This window comes from Myotis daubentonii, chromosome 4 (genome assembly GCF_963259705.1).
Source record: "Myotis daubentonii chromosome 4, mMyoDau2.1, whole genome shotgun sequence".
Classification (NCBI taxonomy): domain Eukaryota; kingdom Metazoa; phylum Chordata; class Mammalia; order Chiroptera; family Vespertilionidae; genus Myotis; species Myotis daubentonii.
The window spans coordinates 41,929,240-41,949,044 of NC_081843.1; the positions used below are offsets into that span (position 1 = coordinate 41,929,240).

The following is a 19,805-nucleotide window of genomic DNA, read 5'->3' on the forward strand; positions in this document are numbered from 1 at the left end:
GAGTGATATTTTCTACTCTGTCTTCTAATTCACTGATTCAGTCCTCAGCTTCCCCTAATCTGCTGTGTATTCCTTCCAATGTGTTCTTTATTTGTGTTATGTCATTCTTTATCTCAGACTGTTCTTTTTTCATAGTTACTATATCTTTTTTCATACTGTTGAGCATTTTTACCATCATTACTCTGAACTCTGTTTCAGTTAAATTTCTTATCTCTGCTTCATTTATCTCTTCTTCTGGAGAATACTCTAGTTCTTTCATTTGAGGGTTGTTTTTTTGTTTCGTCATTTTGGTTGTCTGTCTGGGTTTGTGACTATGTTTTAGGTAGATCCTCTACACCTCTCAGTCTCTAGTGCAGGACAGTATTAAAGGCTGTTTCTGACTAATTGGATCAGGCAAAGACTCAAAGCCTCCAGAGACCGCCTCTGTCTACAGACTAATAGGATTCCAACTTCAATTGTCCCCACGCAGTCGTCCTCAGGTGAGAATTTTTTCAACAGGGTGGGCAGTTGCTTCTGCCTGAAGGCTAATTGTTACTTTTAATCTCTTAAGTGGCCTCAGGACAAGGTGTTTTCCAATAGGGTGTGTCCACTGTCTTCCCGCCAGGCAAGGCAGATGTCTATGTGGGAAAGATGTCCTCCTCTGAGTGAGGGAATGACTTAGCCCAGAAAACTTGGGGCATCTGCTTTCTGAGCTCTATCCCCCGAGTCCCGTCCTGGGTTCTGCTCTCACAGCTTCTGTCCCCTTCACCCTCCCTCTGCCAGAGTACAAGGTGGGTGGCTCCACAGGGAATTTTTGTGCATTGGTTCTTCAAGAGCAGTGATGGCGAACCTTTTGAGCTCGGCGTGTAAGCATTTTGAAAAACCCTAACTTAACTCTGGTGCTGTGTCACATCTAGAAATTTTTTGATATTTGCAACCATAGTAAAACAAAGATTTATATTTTTGATATTTATTTTATATATTTAAACACCATTTAACAAAGAAAAATCAACCAAAAAAGTGAGTTAGCATGTCACCTCTGATACGCGTGTCATAGGTTCACATCACTGTTCAAGAGGGTGCTCGAACTTTCAGCTGCCACTGCCTGGCAGACAGTAAGTACCCCACTGCGTTTCACAGCTAGATGTTATGTGGGTACCCTCCTCAGTTTGGTGCTCTCTGCTGGGAAGCCCAGCTTCAGGATTAGATCCCAGAGTTCTCATTGGCACCCCCCTCCCCCCCAGCTGAGATATCTCTCCGGGATTTCAGTTGCCGTCTGTGCGTGCCATGCCTTTCGAGTCTCTGCCCCTTCTACCAGTCTCTGTGTGGCCTCCACCTTCGGTCCTTGGGTATCAGGGTTCTCCTGTGAGTTTTCCGTTGGTTATTCAGGAAGCCTTTCCGTATTTCAGTTGTAATTCCAGCTTGTTCCTAGAGCATGTCCGTGCAGCATCCACCTACTCTGCCGCCATTTTTAATTTCCTTGGCAATTAGAAATAAAGTTGTTATTAATAACCCTGTGAAGGTTTTTGTGTGGATATAAGTTTTCATTTAATTTGGGTAAATACCAAGGAGCATGATTACTGAATCATATAATTAGAGTATGTGTTGTTGTTTTTTAAATCCTCACCCGAGGATATGTTTTTATTGGTTTTTAGAGAGGGAGGAAGGGAAAGAGAAACATCGATGTGAGGGAGAAACAGTGATTGGTTGCCTCCTGTAAGCACCTCAACTGGGGATCAAACTGTAACCTAGGTATGTACCCTGACGAGGAATCAAACCAGCCACCTTTTGCTGTAGGGGACAAGGCTCCAACCCACTGAGCCACCCAGCCAGGGCAAGTATGTTTAGTTTTATAAGAAATTGCCAAACTATCTTCCAAAGTGGATGTACCATTTTGCATTCCCATTAGCAATGAATGAGAAGAGTTTCTGTTGCTACACATCATGTCAGCATTTTGTGTTGTTGGTGTTTTGAATTTTGGCCATAGATGGGTAGTGGTATCTCATTGTTTTAATTTGGAATTCTGTAATGATATATAGTGTTAATATCTTTTCATATGATTACTTGCCATCTGTGTATCTTTTTTGGTGAGGTGTCTCTTCAGGTCTTTTGCCCAATTTTAATCAGTTTATTTTGTTGTTGTTGTATTTTAAGAGTTCTTAATTTATAGTTCATTATCATATATCTCTTTTGGAAATATTTTTCCCAGTCTCTGACTTGTTTTCTCATTCTGTTGATATTGTCTTTAGTAGAGCAGAAGTTTTTTTAAATGTTAATGAAGTCCAGCTCATCACTTCTTTCATGGATCGTGCCTTTGGTATTATATCTAAAAAGTCATCACAATATCCAAAGTCATCTAGTTTTCTCCTGTGTTTTCTTTCAGGAGGAGTCTTACAGGATTTTGTTTTACATTTAGGACTATGATCCTTTTTGAATTAATCTTTGTGAAGGCTGCAAGGTTTGGGTCTAGATTCATTTTTTTTACATGTGGATGTCCAGTTTTTCCAGCACCATTTGTTGAAAAGACTGTCTTTGCTCATATTGCCTTTGCTCCTTTGTCAAATATCATTTGACTACCACAGTCTTGATTACTGTAGCTTTAGAGTAAGTCTTGAATTTGAGTATGTATGAATCCTCCAGCTTTTGTTGTTCTCCTTCAGTATTAAGTTTGCTATCTGGGTCTTTTGCTTGTCATATAAGCTGGAGATCAATTTATCAATGTCCACAAAATAACTTGCTGGGATTTGTATTGGGATTGCATTGAATCTATAGATCAAGTTGGGAAGAACTGACATCTTGACAATGTTGAGTTGTCTTGTGTATGAGCATGGAATATCCCTTCATTTATTTAGCTCTTTTTTCATTTTGTTCATTAGAGTTTTGTAGTTTTCCTCATATAGATTATGTACATATTTTGTTAGATTTATTTGTTTTGGATGTTGAAGTAAATGATGTTTTTTTTTTGTTTTTTTTTCAAATTCCACTTGTTCATTATTGGTTTATAGGAAAGCAGTAGGCTTTTGTATATTAATCTTGTATCCTGCAGCCTTTTTAATAGCTTATTTTTGGTTCCAAGAGTTTTTTTGTTGAGTCTTTCCATAGAAGAATAATCTACATAGTCATATCATCTGTAGATAAAGACAGTTTTATGTCTCCTTTTCCAATCTGCATGCCTTTTATTTCTTTTGCATCCACATTAGCTATGACTTCTTTTATAATACTGAAAAGTTGCAGTGAAAGGGGACTTCCTTTCCTTTTTCCTGATCTTAGTGGGAAAGGTTCTCACCATTGAGTATGGTAGCTGTAGATGTTTTATAGATGTTCTCTGTCAAGTTGAAGAAATCACTATTTGTAGTTTTCTGAGAGTGTTTTATCATGAATGAATGTGGAACTTTATCAAATGCTTTTCTGCATCTATAGACATGATCATGTGGTTTATCTTTTTTAGCATGTTGATGTGATGGATTACATTAATAGATTTTTGAAATTCCTTGTGGTGGTGGTGTATATTTCTTTTTATACATTGCTGGACTCGATTGGCTAATATTTTGTTAAGGATTTTTGCGTCTATGAGAGATACTGGTCTGTTGTTTTCTTGTAATGTGTTTTTCTGGTTTCAATGTTAGAAAGTATTCCCTCTGCTTATATTTTTTGAAAAAGATTGTAGACACTTGGTATCCAGTTGATGCTTGAACAATTTGGGGCAGCAATTTTCAACCTTTTTCATCCCATGGCACACATAAACTAATTACTAAACTTATGTGGCACACCAAAAAATGTATTTTTTGTTGATCTGACAAAAAAATTGGTAAATTTTTTATTTATTCACACTGGGCAGTTATTATTGTGTTGGCTGTTATCATTTTTTTTTTTTTTTTTTTTACCGTCTAAGGGAAAAGATCAGTGCCTCTGACTAAGTAGTCAGGTATTGCATGTTATAAAAATTCTTGTGGCACTCTGGTTGAAAACCAATGCTGTTGGGGATAGGGCACTGACCTCCATGCCATAGAAAATCTGTGTTTTACCTAAGTTGGTCTTCAGCATAGTTGGTCTTCAGCATAGTTGGATTCCCAGTTGTGGATCTAAAATATAGTTGACAGTTGAGCAACATGAGTTTGAATCTGCATGTAGGTGGCCCTCTCCATACTGAAACCTATTTGATTGTATCGGTTTTCTTCTCAAAATTATTCCATGTTTTTCTCTTATTCTTAGAAAACTATCCAGATGTTTTTTTAAACATGGCATTGCAGAAGACCCTGATATGGCCTCTATGTATCCCCCCATCCTCACCTCTGTCATGTCAGTCCTCCAGCACATCAGTCTGTAACCACATGCTTTCTCTTGCTCCTGAGTGTACATATTGCTCCTTCTGCCTAGAACACTTTTCATTTCCTCATTCTCTATCCAGTCACCTGTCTCTTTTTAGCCAAATTTTGCTTATTTTTCAGTTCCACTTTAGATTCACTTCTGTCAGAAAACCTGCAATGCCTTTTCTGTGTGGATTATTAAATTGAAGTTTTAAAAAGGTTGCCTTGCCCTAGCTGATTTGGTTCAGTGGATGGAGCATCAGCCTGCAGACTGAAGGGTCCCAGGTTTGGTTCCCGTCAGGGGCACGTGCCTGGGTTGTGGGCTCGATCCCCTGTGTGGGGCTTGCAAGAGGCAGCCAATCAATGATTTTTCTCTCATCATTGATGTTTCCATCTCTCTCTCTCCCTCTCCCTTCCTCTCTGAAATCAATAAAAGTATATTTTAAAAAAATGTTGCCTTATTTCAAAATATGACTTTATGTGCAGAAAGAAAATGGTGGTTATATATAAAAATCAATGGAAACCTTACTGAGATGTGAACTGTATCCAGAAAACTAGCAAGCAAATAAAACAGTACGCTTGGCTTTCAGAATTTTTTAATGGTTTATGGCAAACTACAATGTAATTTAATTGTGTCTTTCTCCATAAAGTACCTGCTAGCCTGCCTGGACTTGACCCCAAGGACATTGTGGCCGTGCTGAATGAGGAAGGAGGCTACCATCAGATCGGACCAGCAGAGTCTTGCACTGACTTCTTCCTTATGTCAGTGACCATAGCGTTTGCCACCCAGTTGGAGCAGGTGACACTTTTTCTTAGTCATAGCTTAATAATTGTTGGGTCTGGTATTTACAGATTAGCCTGTTAGTGTTTCTTGGATGCAGCACAGCAAGCAACCTGAATATTGTATACTTTCTTCAGTCCCATGTAGGTGACACAGGGGCCCAGGTTGCTCTGTGAACACAGTTTGCATCACAGCTGAGGGACATAGAACTTGGGGAATACACCACTTTTATTGTTTGTAATCTTGGTCTTTGTCTGGAAGACATGTTACCTCAGCTCAAGGTTACTAGCTGCATAAACAGCCCTAGGAAATGGGCGAGGGTGGTCAGGGCCTTGCAGCCTTGGCACAGTCTGAAAAAATGTGCAGGGGTGCTTGGGGCCCATGGCAGATTGCCTCGGTCCAAATGGCTCCACAGGAAATTCTGTGTTATTCCATACATTGTCCTTCTCAGAATCAAGCCCAGTGTTTTATGAAATTATGTTGACCTAGAGCAGCTGAAAGAAATTAATATTTTCAAAAATCTTCTATATATATATAAAAGGCTAATATGCAAAGTGTCCCCTCAGGAGTTTGACCGGGAGACCGGGAGTTCGATCGCTTGCTATGATGTACGCTGACCAATGGGGTGGTGTGGAACGAAGGAAGGCCCCGGCCAGCAGCTGGAAGGCCCCGATCCGTCCTGATCGCCAGCCAGGCCTAGGGACCCTACCCATGCACGAATTTCGTGTACCGGGCCTCTAGTAGAGATTACGGTTTATGACTGAAATTTTGATTAGATTTTCACTTTCTTAGAGTTGTAAAATTCCCACATAGTTCAGATTCACAAGTGAAATGGGTTAGTGACCACATATTTATCTGACTTGTAAGATTTATCAGGTAAAGATTTTTCTCAGGAAATATGTTTAACTTGGTCACACAATTCAAGCCCACTACAAAAAGCACTTTAATATTAAGAACTTTATTCTTTTTCTCTTAATTTTGTACTTTCATTTTTCTCATTGACACTTTATATGTGTACTTTTGTCCTTTCCCCCAAAATAATTTTTCCCCTGAAAATAATTTGTTCATTTTTTTTTCATGTGCTTATGGATTACCCAAGAACAATATGCTATTCTGGTTGGGGGAAAGCCAAGTCCACTCTGGTTTCATTAACCACATCAGAACACACATTAGATAATAAGTTTACTGTATTTTTACTGTGTTATTAAATATCTGTGAAACATTTTAAATAGTCACTTTATTTTTAATATATATTTTAAAATCTTTATTGTTGCAAGTATTACAAATGTCCCCCCCATTGTCCCTCCTCCACCCAGTTCCCACCCCACCCCAGGCCACCCTATTGTCTGTGTCCGTAGGTAATGCATATATGTTCTTTGGTTAATCTCTTCCTGCTCTTCCCTCTGAGTTTCTTCAGTCTGTTCCATGTTTCCATGCCTCTGATTCTATTTTATTTATCAGTTTATTTTCATCATTAGATTCCTTGTTCCTTTATTTTTATTTTTTAGATTGAATTGTTGATAGATATGTATTTATTGCCACTTTATTTTTTCATATTTTTTATCTCTTTTTTCTTCTTCCTCTTGTTCCTCTTAAAAAATACCCTTCAACATTTCATATAATACAGATTTGGTGGTGATGAACCCCTTTAGCTTTTTCTTGTCTGTGAAGCTCTTTATCTGACCTTCAATTCTGAATGATAGCTTTGCTGGGTAAAGTAATCTTGGTTGTAGGTCCTTGCTATTCATCACTTTGAATATTTCTTGCCACTCACTTTGCCCTGCAAAGTTTCCGTTGAGAAATCAGCTGACAGTCGTATAGGAACTCCCTTGTAGGTAACGTCTTTTCTCTTGCTGCTTTAAGATTCTGTCTTTGTCGTTAACCCTTGGCATTTTAATTATGATGTGTCTTGGCATGGGCGTCTTTAGGTTCCTCTTGTTTGGGAGATGCTGCACTTCCTGGACTTGTAAGTTCTGTCTTTCACCAGGTAGGGGAAGTTTTCTGTATTAATTTCTTCAACTAGGTTTTCAATCACTTGCTCTCTCTCTTCTCCTTCTTGTACACTACCCCTTCTTTATTGTTGTTAATCCTCACCCAAGCATATTTTTTTCCATTAATATTTAGAGAGTGGGAAGGAGGGAGGGAGGAGAGAGGAGAGAGAAAGCATGTGGAAAGAGAAGAGAGAGTGTGAAAGAGAAAGAGAGAGGGAAGAGAGAAAGAGAAACATTGATGTGAGAGAAACACATCTAGTAGTTGCCTCCTGCATGCACCCTGACCTGGGCCAGGGATCGAACTTGCAATTCAGTTACATGCCCTTGACTATAACCCTTTGGTGTGGGCCAGTGCTCTAACCACTGAGAACACGGCCATATCTTTGTGCCCCTTTGATGCAAGTGTTAGCAAGCTTGATAGTGTCTCCGGGGTCCCTTGGAATTGCCCTCATATTTTAAATTGTTTTTTCTTTGCTCTTCCAATCGGGTGTTTTCTGCTACCTTGTCTTCCAGTTCACTGATTCAGTCCTATGTTTCATCTAATCTACTGTTGATTCCCTCTAACACAGTGGTTCTCAACCTTCTGGCCCTTTAAATACAGTTCCTCATGTTGTGACCCAACCATAAAATTATTTTCATTGCTACTTCATAACTGTAATGTTGCTACTGTTATGAATCATAATGTAAATATCTGATATGCAGGGTGGTCTTAGGCGACCCCTGTGAAAGGGTCGTTTGACCACCAAAGGGGTTGCGACCCACAGGTTGAGAACTGCTGCTCTAACGTTTTCTTTATTTCACTCATTGTATTCTTTAATTCTGACTGGTTCTGATTTGTTTTCTATATCCATTTTATGTTTCTTATCTCTTTGTTGAAGTTCTCACTGAGAACATCTTTTCACCAGTGTTTTAAACTCTGTATCTGGTTGATGGCTTGTCTTCATTTTGTTTAGTTCTTTTTCTAGAGTTTTGTCCTATTTCTTCATTTGGTACATGTTTCTGTCTTTTCATTTTTAGCTTGCTTCCTGTGTTTGTTTCTATCTATTAGGTAGATCTGCTATGTCTCCCAGTCTGGGCAGGGTGGTTTTATATAGTAGGTGTCCCATGTGGCCCAGTGGCATAGTCCCCCTGGTCATCTGAGCTGGATGTTCCAGGGGTGTCTTCTTTGTGGGTTGTGTGTGCCCTCCTGTTGTATTTGAGTCTTGATTGTGGTTGGCACATCAATGGACCCTTATGTGGACTGGTTGAGGACTGCCCGTGACTGGCCATGACTTAGTAAATGAGCTGTTGTGCTTGGGTTGACCCCATGTAGCAGGATTTGCTTTAGTGGGGTTGTGATGCATACCAAGTCTGCCCTTTGTGTTTGTTGTTTGTGGAGCTGGTTCAGTGGTGCTCTGAAGCCAGTTACTGGGTGTGTTGGTTCTGAGGTTTCATGGGAGGGGCTCTGATGCAAGCCAAGGTCAGACACTGACCTATGCCTGACCCCAGGGCCACTTGCTAGCAGCTACAACTTGATATGCAGTTGATTGCCACTTCTGTTGGGCTTGGAGGCTCCTGGGAGAGGTTATGCCATGAACGAGGCTGTCTGCCACTAGTGCTGGGCTTGGGGCCACTTAGGTGGAGGTACAGGGCCTGCTAAGGCCAGCTGCTACTTGTTTGGAGTTGGTGGACCTCTGAGAGGTTTCAGGAAAGTCCAGTGTGAAGTGAGGCAAGCCACTGGTGTGGAAAAGCTGCTGAAAGTGTTTTGGACCAGGCCTGGGAGTAGGGTGGGAATTCGGGATCACCGGGGAGGGGCGAAGGCTGTTAGCCCAGTTAGTGCAGAGCTTGGATTTGGTGTCTGCTGGCTGAGTGGAGGGAAGACTCAACAAAGGAACAGTAATGTCTACCAACACTTATGTCCTTGGAAAGAGCTGCCCTCACCTGTGCTGTAGCCCTGGCCCTGAAGCCAGTCATTTAGTTCCTCCCTGTATGCCCCTAATGATGTGTGAGCTGCTCCCCCTGTGCTGGAGCTCAGAGCAAGTGAGTTTCAAAGGGAGTCTGGCCTGGACCCTTTAAGACCTGAAGCTCCTAGGTCTCAAGCAACCCGTTGTCTTTCTCAGACACAGTTCCCTCTGGTTTTCACAGCCAGATGTTATGGGGACTTTTCTTCCCAGCACTGGTGTCCTGGGCTGGGGAACCCGGTGCAAGGCTGGGACTTCTCGCTCCTTGGTGGAGACTTCTGCAGCTGAGATATGCCTCCTGATTCTGAATTGCCACCCTGTGGGATTGGGACCTGCCTATTTCATAATCTCTGCCCCTCCTACTAGTCTTGCCATGGTTTCTTTATATCCTTAGTTATAGGAATTCTGTTCAGCTACTCTTTGGGTGGTTCTTAGTAATGGTTATTCTATAATTTTGATGTGGTCATGGGAGGAGGTGAGCAATAAGTTTACCTATCCTGCCATCTTGACCACCTCTATTACTTTATGCTTTATCTATATATATAAAAACCTAATATGCAAATAGTCCCTGCGGGAGTTCAACTGGGAGACCGATCGCTTGCTATGAAATGTGCTGGCCATCAGAGGGCGGTGCAGAACGAAGGAAGGTCCCAGCTGGCAGCTGGCAGCCAGGGAAGGGAGGCCATGGTCAGCAGCCGGAAGGGAGGCCCTGACCGGCAGCCAGAAGGCCTCGATCGGCCCTGATTGCCAGCCAGGCCTAGGCACCCTACTCATGCACGAATTTTGTGCACTGGGCCTCTAGTATGAAATCAAAAAAATAAACAACTACTGAATATTTATTATTATTCATTTTAATCTAAATAGTTATAGTACTTTCATATAAACTGTCCAAACTGTCCTATAACTTTTTTATACTTAACGGTATATCTCAGGTACTTTTCATGTTACGGTATCATCATTTAGCAGACACTCTGTATGATTGCTATAATACATTTAAGCCATCTCCTAATAATGAACATATCAATTGTTTATAGTTTATTGTTATTTTCAACAATGTTCTAGTGAACAATTCAAGGTCTGATAGGAGACATTTTATATTTTATGGGACAAAAATCCTATTTCTTCATCCTATGTGTCCATGAAACTACCAACTTTGAGAACACTCCTAATGCAGAAGGCATCCATTGGCAATTATTAATTTATAGGTCTCCAAATTTTGATATAGTAGCTAAAAAGCTTTTATGTTTTTAATCAAAAGGCTGGACCAAGGTGTTATATTGAATAGCCTGGGTTAATAATTTTTTTAAAACCTCCTCTCATTTATGAAGAGGATGACAGAGTAAGGAAAAGATTAAATAGGATATGTAGAAATAAGGAAAGCTTAATTGAAGACACTTAATCATTTCCTTTTAAAAGAACCTGGATGTATTCACGGATCAGTTTAATGAAATGTAAGACAATATAAATCTATAAAATTATTTTTGTCTCTGTTCTTTTCTCAGATAAACTTCTCAAAATTAAGTAAATTAATAATCTGGATGCAATTTGGCAGAGATTTAAATGCCTTGAGTGATTAATTTAAGACATGAAATTAAAAAAAGCAGTAACATTTTTGCAAATATTTTTGGAGTTTATCAGACATACTGAGCATGTTTGGTAGTTTAAGAAGTAATCCTTTTTATTTTTATTCTTAAATGTTTAGTTAATTCCATGTACCATGAAACTTCCAGAAAGACAGCCTGAGTTTTTCTTTTACTATTCTTTACTGGGAAATGATGTTACAAATGAACCCTTCAATGATTTGATCAACCCAAACTTTGAGCCAGAGAGAGCGTCTGTTCGAATACGAAGCAGTGTAGAAATTCTTCGTGTTTACTTGGCTTTTCAATCTAAACTACAGGTACGTACTGCAGAAAATTGTTTTTTTATTAGAGATGAGTTTTTTAAGCACTAGAGAGGTACTTCAACCATATTATTTCAGTGGTGAAGGTCATTTTTCTGCTACATCTTTAAACTTTTTAGTAATTATCCTGACTTGTAAAGTCATAGCATAGCATAGTAGATACTTTAGAATTTTAAGAGATGTGCCTCTTTCGTAGTTATTGTGAAAAGAATTGTGTCAATTATCAGTCCTTTATAATAAAAAATTATACCTGGAGCCTAAAGCTGTGAGCACAGTGAAGGTTTTGTTACTGTTGATGGAGATAGTAGCCATAGGCACACAGATCCCACTTTAGAGTTCAGAATTTATATTCCTATTGCTATTAAAAGCAAAGAGATAACAATTTTTAAAAATCTGCCCCTGAATTGAGTATTATTTTTTAAACGAATTTCAAAGTAGACTCTAAAAGTGAACCTTACTTAGTGAAAACTACTGTTTTATTTTTATTACAAATGCTTTAAATCAGACTGACATGGGGTGGCCATCTATAGGGTTAAATAGTCATTTGTTTATAGTGAAGTGATCAGGTGTGTGTTTTGGGTGGGAGGTGAAAAGAGACATTAAGGAATTTTAGAACTAAATTTTAGAGGTTGTTCTGCTAAATCCAATATATTTAGAAAGCTGAAGGCTTTATGAAATGATAAAATGCAGGAAAAAGCACATATAATTTTATTCTGTATCTAACATATCAGTCCTTATCTAAAGTACTGACTTGTTAGTTTGATTCTCATGGACATTGAAGTCATAAAAATTCATTCTCTTCAGCTCATTAAAATCATCACACCTAGCAACATTAAGACTAAGTTACAGGTAATTTTTGATATTAGAACTAAAAATATTTTCATGTTGTGATTGCTTATTGTTCAATATGAATGGTAAGCTTGCCAAGGCTTTGATATACTAAGGGAAAAGAATATAGTTATGTAACATTTACCTGAAATTGCCTTTTTGCTGTTGCAAAAGGTGGTAATGTTGAAGTTTTGATTAGCTATTAGTGGTTATTAGTGATTAACAGTACATTTCATCCAGGGGTATTCTCTTTTACCTTTTACTGTTAAGCACTTGCTTTATAAATAGTCTTAAGAGCAAGAAAAGAGAGAATAAAACATTCTATGTATTTTATGGGTGAATGAAACAAAATTATTTGAGGTTCTTTAATTTCCAAATGTGGCTGGATCTACTAACTTTTTTTTTTTTTTAAATATATTTTATTGATTTTTTACAGAGAGGAAGGGAGAGAGACAGAGAGCCAGAAACATCGATGAGAGAGACATCGATCAGCTGCCTCCTGCACATCTCCCACTGGGGATGTGCCCGCAACCCAGGTACATGCCCTTGACCAGAATCGAACCTGGGACCCCTCAGTCCGCAAGCCGACGCTCTATCCACTGAGCCAAACCGGTTTCGGCACTAACTTATTTTTTAGAGCTGTGTTTAAATTAATGTTGAAATAGAAATAGAAAAAAATGTTGAGGTATTTGTTTTTTATTTAAATTCATGTACACATGATACAATTTGCATATGTAAAATAGCATAGTAAAATATTAAAGTTACCATAACTCACGAAAAGAGACAGAAAAAAAGAAAAGGTTGTATCAGATGTGTACAGTACTGAAAAAAAAAAAATGAAAAGGAAGTAATAGTTTTATTATTGAGTTCTTGGTAAACTGTGTGCCTGATCAGTAGTTTTAACAATCTCATGGGAATCTATTACTTAGTTGCTGCAGGTTAGTATAACCTGCGTTATACTTGCCTTCTATGGAAGGTAAGTTTTTGTTAAGTTTTATAACTTTTTAAGTTTGTATTTTAGGAGAAAGAAGAAAACGTAAAACCCTGTGTTGATTTTCCCTTTCATATTAGATCCATCTCTGCTGTGGAGACCAGTCACTTGGAAGTACAGAAATACCTTTAGCAGGATTACTGAAAAGGGGTAGTACAGAAATCAACCAGCGCCCAGTCACAGTTGAGGGTGCTTTTACCCTTGACCCTCCAAACCGAGCCAAACAAAAGCTTGCACCTATTCCTGTGGAGCTGGCCCCAACTGTGGGAGTGTCTGTGGCCCTGCAGAGAGAAGGCGTAGATGCACAGGCAAGTAGTGACCCTCCTTCCCCTACAGCAGCTTCTCCGGTTTCACTCATGATTCTTCACACAAGTCGAACTTCAGAAGAGTTTCCCAGCATTAAGAAAGTGTTTATTACTCTTTATTGGTAGCCTACATTTTATGATAGGTCCTCTCGGAAAAGACATTTCTGAAAAGCACTGTTGCTTCCACTGCTGTAGTATAGCGACTGTATCCAGAGCCTTTGGGTATAGTCTTCTCATGGAGTGGAAACCATTCCCCTGCCCCCAACTCATAGTCAATGACTATGGCAGAAAAGGAGCTCCAGTAAAATTTGGAGCTCTGGAAATTTGCATTAATGGTATTTATTTGGGTTGATTCACCTGAGCTAACATAATGTTCTTGATGAATTGGGGTTTATAGTTCCTATACTCTTCTTTAGGCAACAGAAATGGGCATTTATTTGAACATGTATGATTTTTTTATTGTATACATCCCCCAACCAAGTTTAGAATCCTGTTCTTTTAAAGAACTGATCTTTATATAGTTTATGAATTAAAGATTGAAAAACTAAAGTGAGAGCTTAATATATATATATATATATATATATATATATATATATATATATATACATATATACACACACACACACATACATATATATATATATATTTTTTTTAGAGGATAGTAGACCAAAGGAGAGGAAGAAAATCCTAGTAGACATTTGATGTGTGTTTTTTAAAGGACTTTAGGCCTTAGTAGAAATAACCATTCCCAGGGACACCTATGTCTGACTTCTTTTATCCGGTATTCCTCTTACCCATTAGGATACATTTTGGTTCTTAGCTCTGGATATATTTCCTTCCTGTTCATCTTCCTTTTTCTGGTCCTAGATGCTATAAGGATATTTGCAAATTATGAAGAAAAATAGACTAGGAATATCCAGACTGGGAAAGGAAGCTTATATTTTTAAAAAACAACATCATTTTTTTGCTTAATTATGAAGGAAAGTTCTTTGCAAATTATACTTTATTTAAAAATTGTTTTTAGTCTTTAATTGAATTAAAGACCCAGAATGAGCATGAGTCACAGCATTCAAAGAAGAGAGTTTTAACTCCCATAAAGGAGAAACTTACTGAGCCAAAGTCACCAAGTGTGTCCCCTGTTATGCCTCACAACCAGTCACCTCCAACAAAAGATGATGCAACAGAAAGTGAAGTGGAAAGCTTACAGTATGATAAGGACACCAAACCAAACCCAAAGGGTAAGATTCTTTTTTACAGACCTTTTAAATATAGATTTTGTAGCCATCTAATAAATGACTTTGAGACTTTTCATGGGATCTACGTAAAAATTTAGTTTTTTAAAGAACCAGTAATGTGTGGCAATGTAAAAAAAATCAATTTAAAGTAATTGCAATTTATTTAACTTCACTATGTAACTTGCAAAAAGGTAAGAAAAATTTTTCTTTTACTTTTGCACTAGAAATAGTAGCCTGTTCAAAAGAAATTAAAGAATATAGTTCTTTCAGATAGTTTTAACTAGCAAATTCTCAAATATCTTGAATACATTGGAATTTTAGACAAAAGAGTTGCTGTTTCTTAAAGTAACCTTGTAGTAATAATTTTTTATTCTAACAATTAAGAGAGAGTCTGAGAAAGCATATTTATCTGGCTTTATAAAAATTTTCCACCCATTACATAAAGATCCACAATCATATTTAGTAGCGTAAGTAAGTAACGTACTGCTGGATTATGAGTTAGAAATTTGGGAGTGAGTTGTAGCTCTGTCACTGAGCAACTACAACTTGGGCCACTCACTAAAACATCTCTGGCCTATAACAGGATTAAACTAGATAGCTCTGTCTTTTCAAGTTTTAGATCTTTGTTAAACTATGTCATATATACCTAAAATAACTAAAACTACTTTAACACATTGTATGCGGGAAACGTATTTATACGTTCTACGTTGACTGGTAGTAGAGCGCGGGACACGTATTAATACGTTTTGTATAGACTAGCGGTAGAATGAGGGTAACGTATAAATACGTTTATTTTTATACTTTTTTATTGCTCTAAAGGGATGCTAACATACGAATTCCAAAGGACAAAATTTGGGTCTCTAACACATACAATGGTGAATTATGTATGTACTTCCAGGTATAACAGTAGGTAATCTATTCAACTGCAAAAATGGCCCACACCATCTGTTATCACGCGATAAAAACTATCCGCAAACAATGTGTTAAAAAGTAGGGATGGGGCGTAAACTGGCAGTTGGACATCCCTCTCCCAATCTAGGACTGCTGGCTCTTAGCCGCTCACCTGTCTGTCTGCCTGCCTGATCGCCCCTAACTACCTCTGCTTGCCTGCCTGATTGCCCCCTAACTGGTCCCCTGTCGGCCTGGCCATCCCTAACTGCCCCCCCTGCTGGTTTGGCTGCCCCCTAACTGCTTCCCTGCTGGCCTGCCTGATCGCCCCTAACCACTCTACCTGCCTGCCTGATCGCCCCTAACTGCCTCTGCTTGCCAGCCTGATCGCCCCTTAACTGCTCCCCTGCTGGCCTGGTTGTCCCCTAACTGCTCCCCTGCTGGCCTGGTTGCCCATTAACTGCCCCCCTGCCAGCCTGGCCGCCTTCTAACTGCTCCCCTGCTGGCCTGCCTGATTGCCCCTAACCACTCTACCTGCCTGCCTGATAACCCCCAACTGCCTCTGCTTGCCAGCCTGATGGCCCCCTAACTGGTCCCCTGCCAGCCTGGTTGCCCCCTAACTACACCCCTGCTGGCCTGGTTGTCCCCTAACTGCCCCCCGGTAGGCCTGATCACCCCTAACCACTCTACCTGTCTGCCTGGTCGCCCCCTAACTGCCCCCTGCCAGCCTGGTTGCCCCCTAACTTTCTGGAAGGAAGTTGGACGTCTGGAAAATGTCCAGTCGACCTGGTCTAATTAGCATATTACCCTTTTATTTGTATAGATCAGGGGTCCTCAAACTACGGCCCGCGGGCCACATGCAGCCCACCGAAAACATTTATCCGGCCCACGGGGTGTTTTTGCCGCCGCTGTGTGCATAGGAATTTGTTCATAGTTTTTTTTTTTAAACTATAGTCCGGCCCTCCAACAGTCTGAGGGACAGTGAACTGGCCCCCTGTTTAAAAAGTTTGAGGACCCCTGGTATAGATGCACATAAAGAGGACATTTTTTTCCTATACAGTTCTACAATGGGAATTAAAGCTTGCATAATTTGGGACAAGTCACTTTAAGATATTTATGCCTCAGTTCCTATGTTTATAAACCAAATAGTCAAGTTCCTTGCTTGAAGGTTGAGATATCTTTAAATTATTTAGATAACTTAAGAGAAAGTGTTAGCAAATTGAATTTAAAACCAAACCAAACATTTTTACCTTTATTTTAGCCATCAGTTCTTCTGTACCTGCTTTGCCGGCCCAGCCGGTGACAGCATCCAGTGCTCCGGAAACAGCTTCAGGACAGAAGATTGCTGTTCCAGCCACATCACACCATTTTTGCTTTTCGATAGACCTACGGAGTATCCATGACTTGGAAGTTGGTTTTCCAATCAACTGTATTTTAAGGTATGATTTGGTTTGGTTTCAAAGTATTTTCCAAGGAGAAATGCCTTTTCTCTATTGGGGAAGTTGCAGAGAAAGAAATGCCACCAGAGAAGTTATAACATTTGTTGAATCAGAGTATTAGAAGGGGGTAAGGCTGTGTCCCAGTGACCTCAGAGTTAAACCAGGCTGGTATTGGTGGTGTGAGAGGTAACAGTCTTCACTATGCTAGTGTAATAATTGAAAGAACTTATAGTAATTTATTAATGGTTCCATTAAAATACGGTGACTCTTGAACTTAAAGTGTGTTGTTCCTGGAAATAGTGCCACAAGTCAAAATAATGGAAGGCATCTGATTTTTCTGTAAAAACTTTATCATAATGTGAGGTTATATTCCTCAAAAACTACATTTTATAGCTGTGAATCTAAAAACATACTTTGTGAACTGTAAGTGGAATGTGTCCACACTTTTCAATATAAAAAATTGAAAATGTACATTTCAGTCAGTTAAATGGCTTTATACAGTATTTTGTTTTTAGTAATATTACATATTCATAGATTCTTGTGGCTAAGATATAAATTAAATATACAATACTGTGTTTTAGTTTGGAGTAATTTCTCATACTTTTTTTTGGAGCAAGCAGTGGCATTTGTAATAAAGGTGTTGGTCTTTATGTGATTAAAGTGAGGAAGTCTTTCTGTCCCCTGGATTGCCATTCCCAGGAAGTTAGCAAATGCACATTGCTTCCTGCCGCGATTTGAAGCAGACCTGCTTTTCAGATGCATAAATCAACTCATACTTGCATGTAATTTTTCAACTCTTTGACTTCTCATGAAGTTGTTTCCAAAATCCTCTGAGCTTTGGTGTGAATAATGGACAGAATTAAAGGGACCCAGCGTGTAGTGTGATGGTGAATTCATAGAATGGAAATCTTTCATCGCAGCTTAAGTTGTGCATTTTACCATGTTAGAGGCTGAGAGTCATTGCTAAAGTGTTGTTTTTATTTGAAAATTGAAGGCAAGAAAAAGGTTTTCTCTCACGGCCATAGCTTTTCTCAGAGTTTGTATAACATCTCTTAAAATTATTTTTAGAAATAGAATTATTACTTATTTTTTACCTCTGTTTTTTGTCTTTACTCCTTTAACTGAGATCTCTCTGCTGCCGCTAGAGGGAATCTGATCTCAGAATACCTACAGAGGACTGTGGCAGGAGAAGAGAAACAGGGACGATCTAAAATGGGAACCCAGTCTTTGTTTAATGGAGTCTTATTTGGAGTGCTTCAAAATGACTCTCTTTCTTATTTTTGTCATTGCCTTCAAAATACCAGAATTCTCTTTCTCCCCCAGAGCCTCATTAAGAAATGATCTGTAAAGCAACTTGGGAAATAGTTCTATGCTATTAATGCATTTGCTCTATAATTTCTATAATTTTCATATCCACACTGAAAACATTTGTATAATTTTTGTTGGTGACAAGAGCAAAATCATAATGTGTTTGTATCATTTATCTATTTAAAAATTCTGTTTGCCCATAATATTCATAGTAACATTCATTTTAACATAAGTTTTATCTGTAGTTTTATCTAAGATTTTGTATTTCTGAAATTCTAGGTACTCATATCCATTCTTTGGTAGTGCAGCTCCTATTATGACTAATCCCCCTGTTGAAGTTCGGAAAAACATGGAAGTTTTTCTTCCCCAATCTTACTGTGCATTTGATTTCGCAACTATGCCTCATCAGCTGCAAGATACCTTCTTAAGGTAATATATGCACTACACTATGTGTATGATATTATCTTCTCAAGTCAGCTCTTAAAATTTTCTATCTTATAAACGAGGAATTTCTATAGGTTTAAATCCATAGCAGTTTATGCATTTGAGAATCTAGAAACAAATATACTAATAAAGTCTGTGACATTTGTGCTTCCGCCACAAAGTTTTATCTTAACTTAGTTATTAGAACTTTGTTAAAACAATGTAAGTAATGAAGGAACTTTGAAAAGTAGTTTGTCTTACTAGTTTTTATTGCTGATTCACTGAATGACTGTAGTATATTATTTTATTTCTATTTTTTTATTTATATGAAGTGGAGGTGTTAGCTCAGCTATCTGAAATAGACTTGTGAAGGAAAGTGAGATCTGTGAAGTGTCACTTTACGTGCTCAGAGTATCAAAATTCAAGATGTATATTTTAAAAGGAAGAATGAAGGATAAATAAAATTTATTTGTGGGAATAATAGGTTTTAAAGCAGCGGTTTTCAACCTGTGGGTCGCGACCCCTTTGGGGGTCGAATGACCCTTTCACAGAGGTCGCCTAAGACCATCGGAAAACACATATATAATTACATATTGTTTTTGTGATTAATCACTATGCTTTAATTATGTTCAATTTGTAACAATGAAATTGGGGACCACCACAACATGAGGAACTGTATTAAAGGGTTGCGGCATTAGGAAGGTTGAGAACCACTGGTTTAAAGAGTTTCTTTATTACATAGAAAGAGGTGTAGAAGATGTAATTGAGTTTTCTGATTGTTATGTATGGAACTGAGCATTTACATTCCAGTAACAAACACTGTAATCTTTGACTACATTAAGGAAATTCAAAGATTTTAGTCCAAAAAAGACTTTGTTCAGAGTTGATAGGTATGAATACATGTGTCTCTCCTCCTCAGGATTCCATTGCTGATTGAATTATGGCACAAGGATAAAATGAGTAAAGATTTACTTCTGGGAATCGCTAGAATCCAGCTTTCAAACATCTTATCTTCAGAAAAAACTCGCTTTTTAGGTTCTAATGGTGAACAGTGTTGGCGTCAAACTTACAGTGAAAGTGTGCCTTTTATAGCAGCACAAGGGTAATGCATTTTGCAAAATTGATCTTAGCTTTGCTTTTTATTCTCATTAGTTATAACCTTATCTTTTCATATCATTTTTTTCTCTGATCTTTCATGACCTGTGGGAACTGTATCCTAGTTTCTCTTTAGCTTTCTGATACCCAATATACCCTCACAAAGTTAAGAATCTGTGCTGCTATAGTACTGCAATATATACTCAGACTGGTGAATATTTCCCTCTCCTCTGTTTAGCCTGACAATTTTAAATTCAGAATTTTTTAAAACTTTATTGTTGAAAGTATTACATATGTCCCCTTTTTTACCCCATTGACTCCTAGCCTGCCCCACCCTCCACCACCCTGTTGTCTGTGTCCATGGGTTATGCATAAATGCAAACAAGTGGGTT

The 19,805-nt window shown here is 38.5% G+C and overlaps 1 protein-coding gene across 3 annotated transcripts in view; it reads left to right on the forward strand.

Moving 5' to 3' along the window:
• Positions 1–19,805, forward strand: part of CEP120 (centrosomal protein 120) — a 65,168-nt gene that overhangs the window by 13,764 nt on the left and 31,599 nt on the right. For 2 of the 3 annotated variants that reach the window (XM_059693765.1, XM_059693766.1), the window contains 7 exons: positions 4,937–5,085; positions 10,701–10,898; positions 12,801–13,028; positions 14,050–14,263; positions 16,410–16,587; positions 18,175–18,324; positions 19,238–19,420. In XM_059693765.1, the coding sequence (XP_059549748.1) occupies positions 4,937–5,085; positions 10,701–10,898; positions 12,801–13,028; positions 14,050–14,263; positions 16,410–16,587; positions 18,175–18,324; positions 19,238–19,420 (1,300 nt within the window). The remainder of the gene's footprint in view (positions 1–4,936; positions 5,086–10,700; positions 10,899–12,800; positions 13,029–14,049; positions 14,264–16,409; positions 16,588–18,174; positions 18,325–19,237; positions 19,421–19,805) is intronic. The other variant, XM_059693767.1, reaches the window with a different exon arrangement.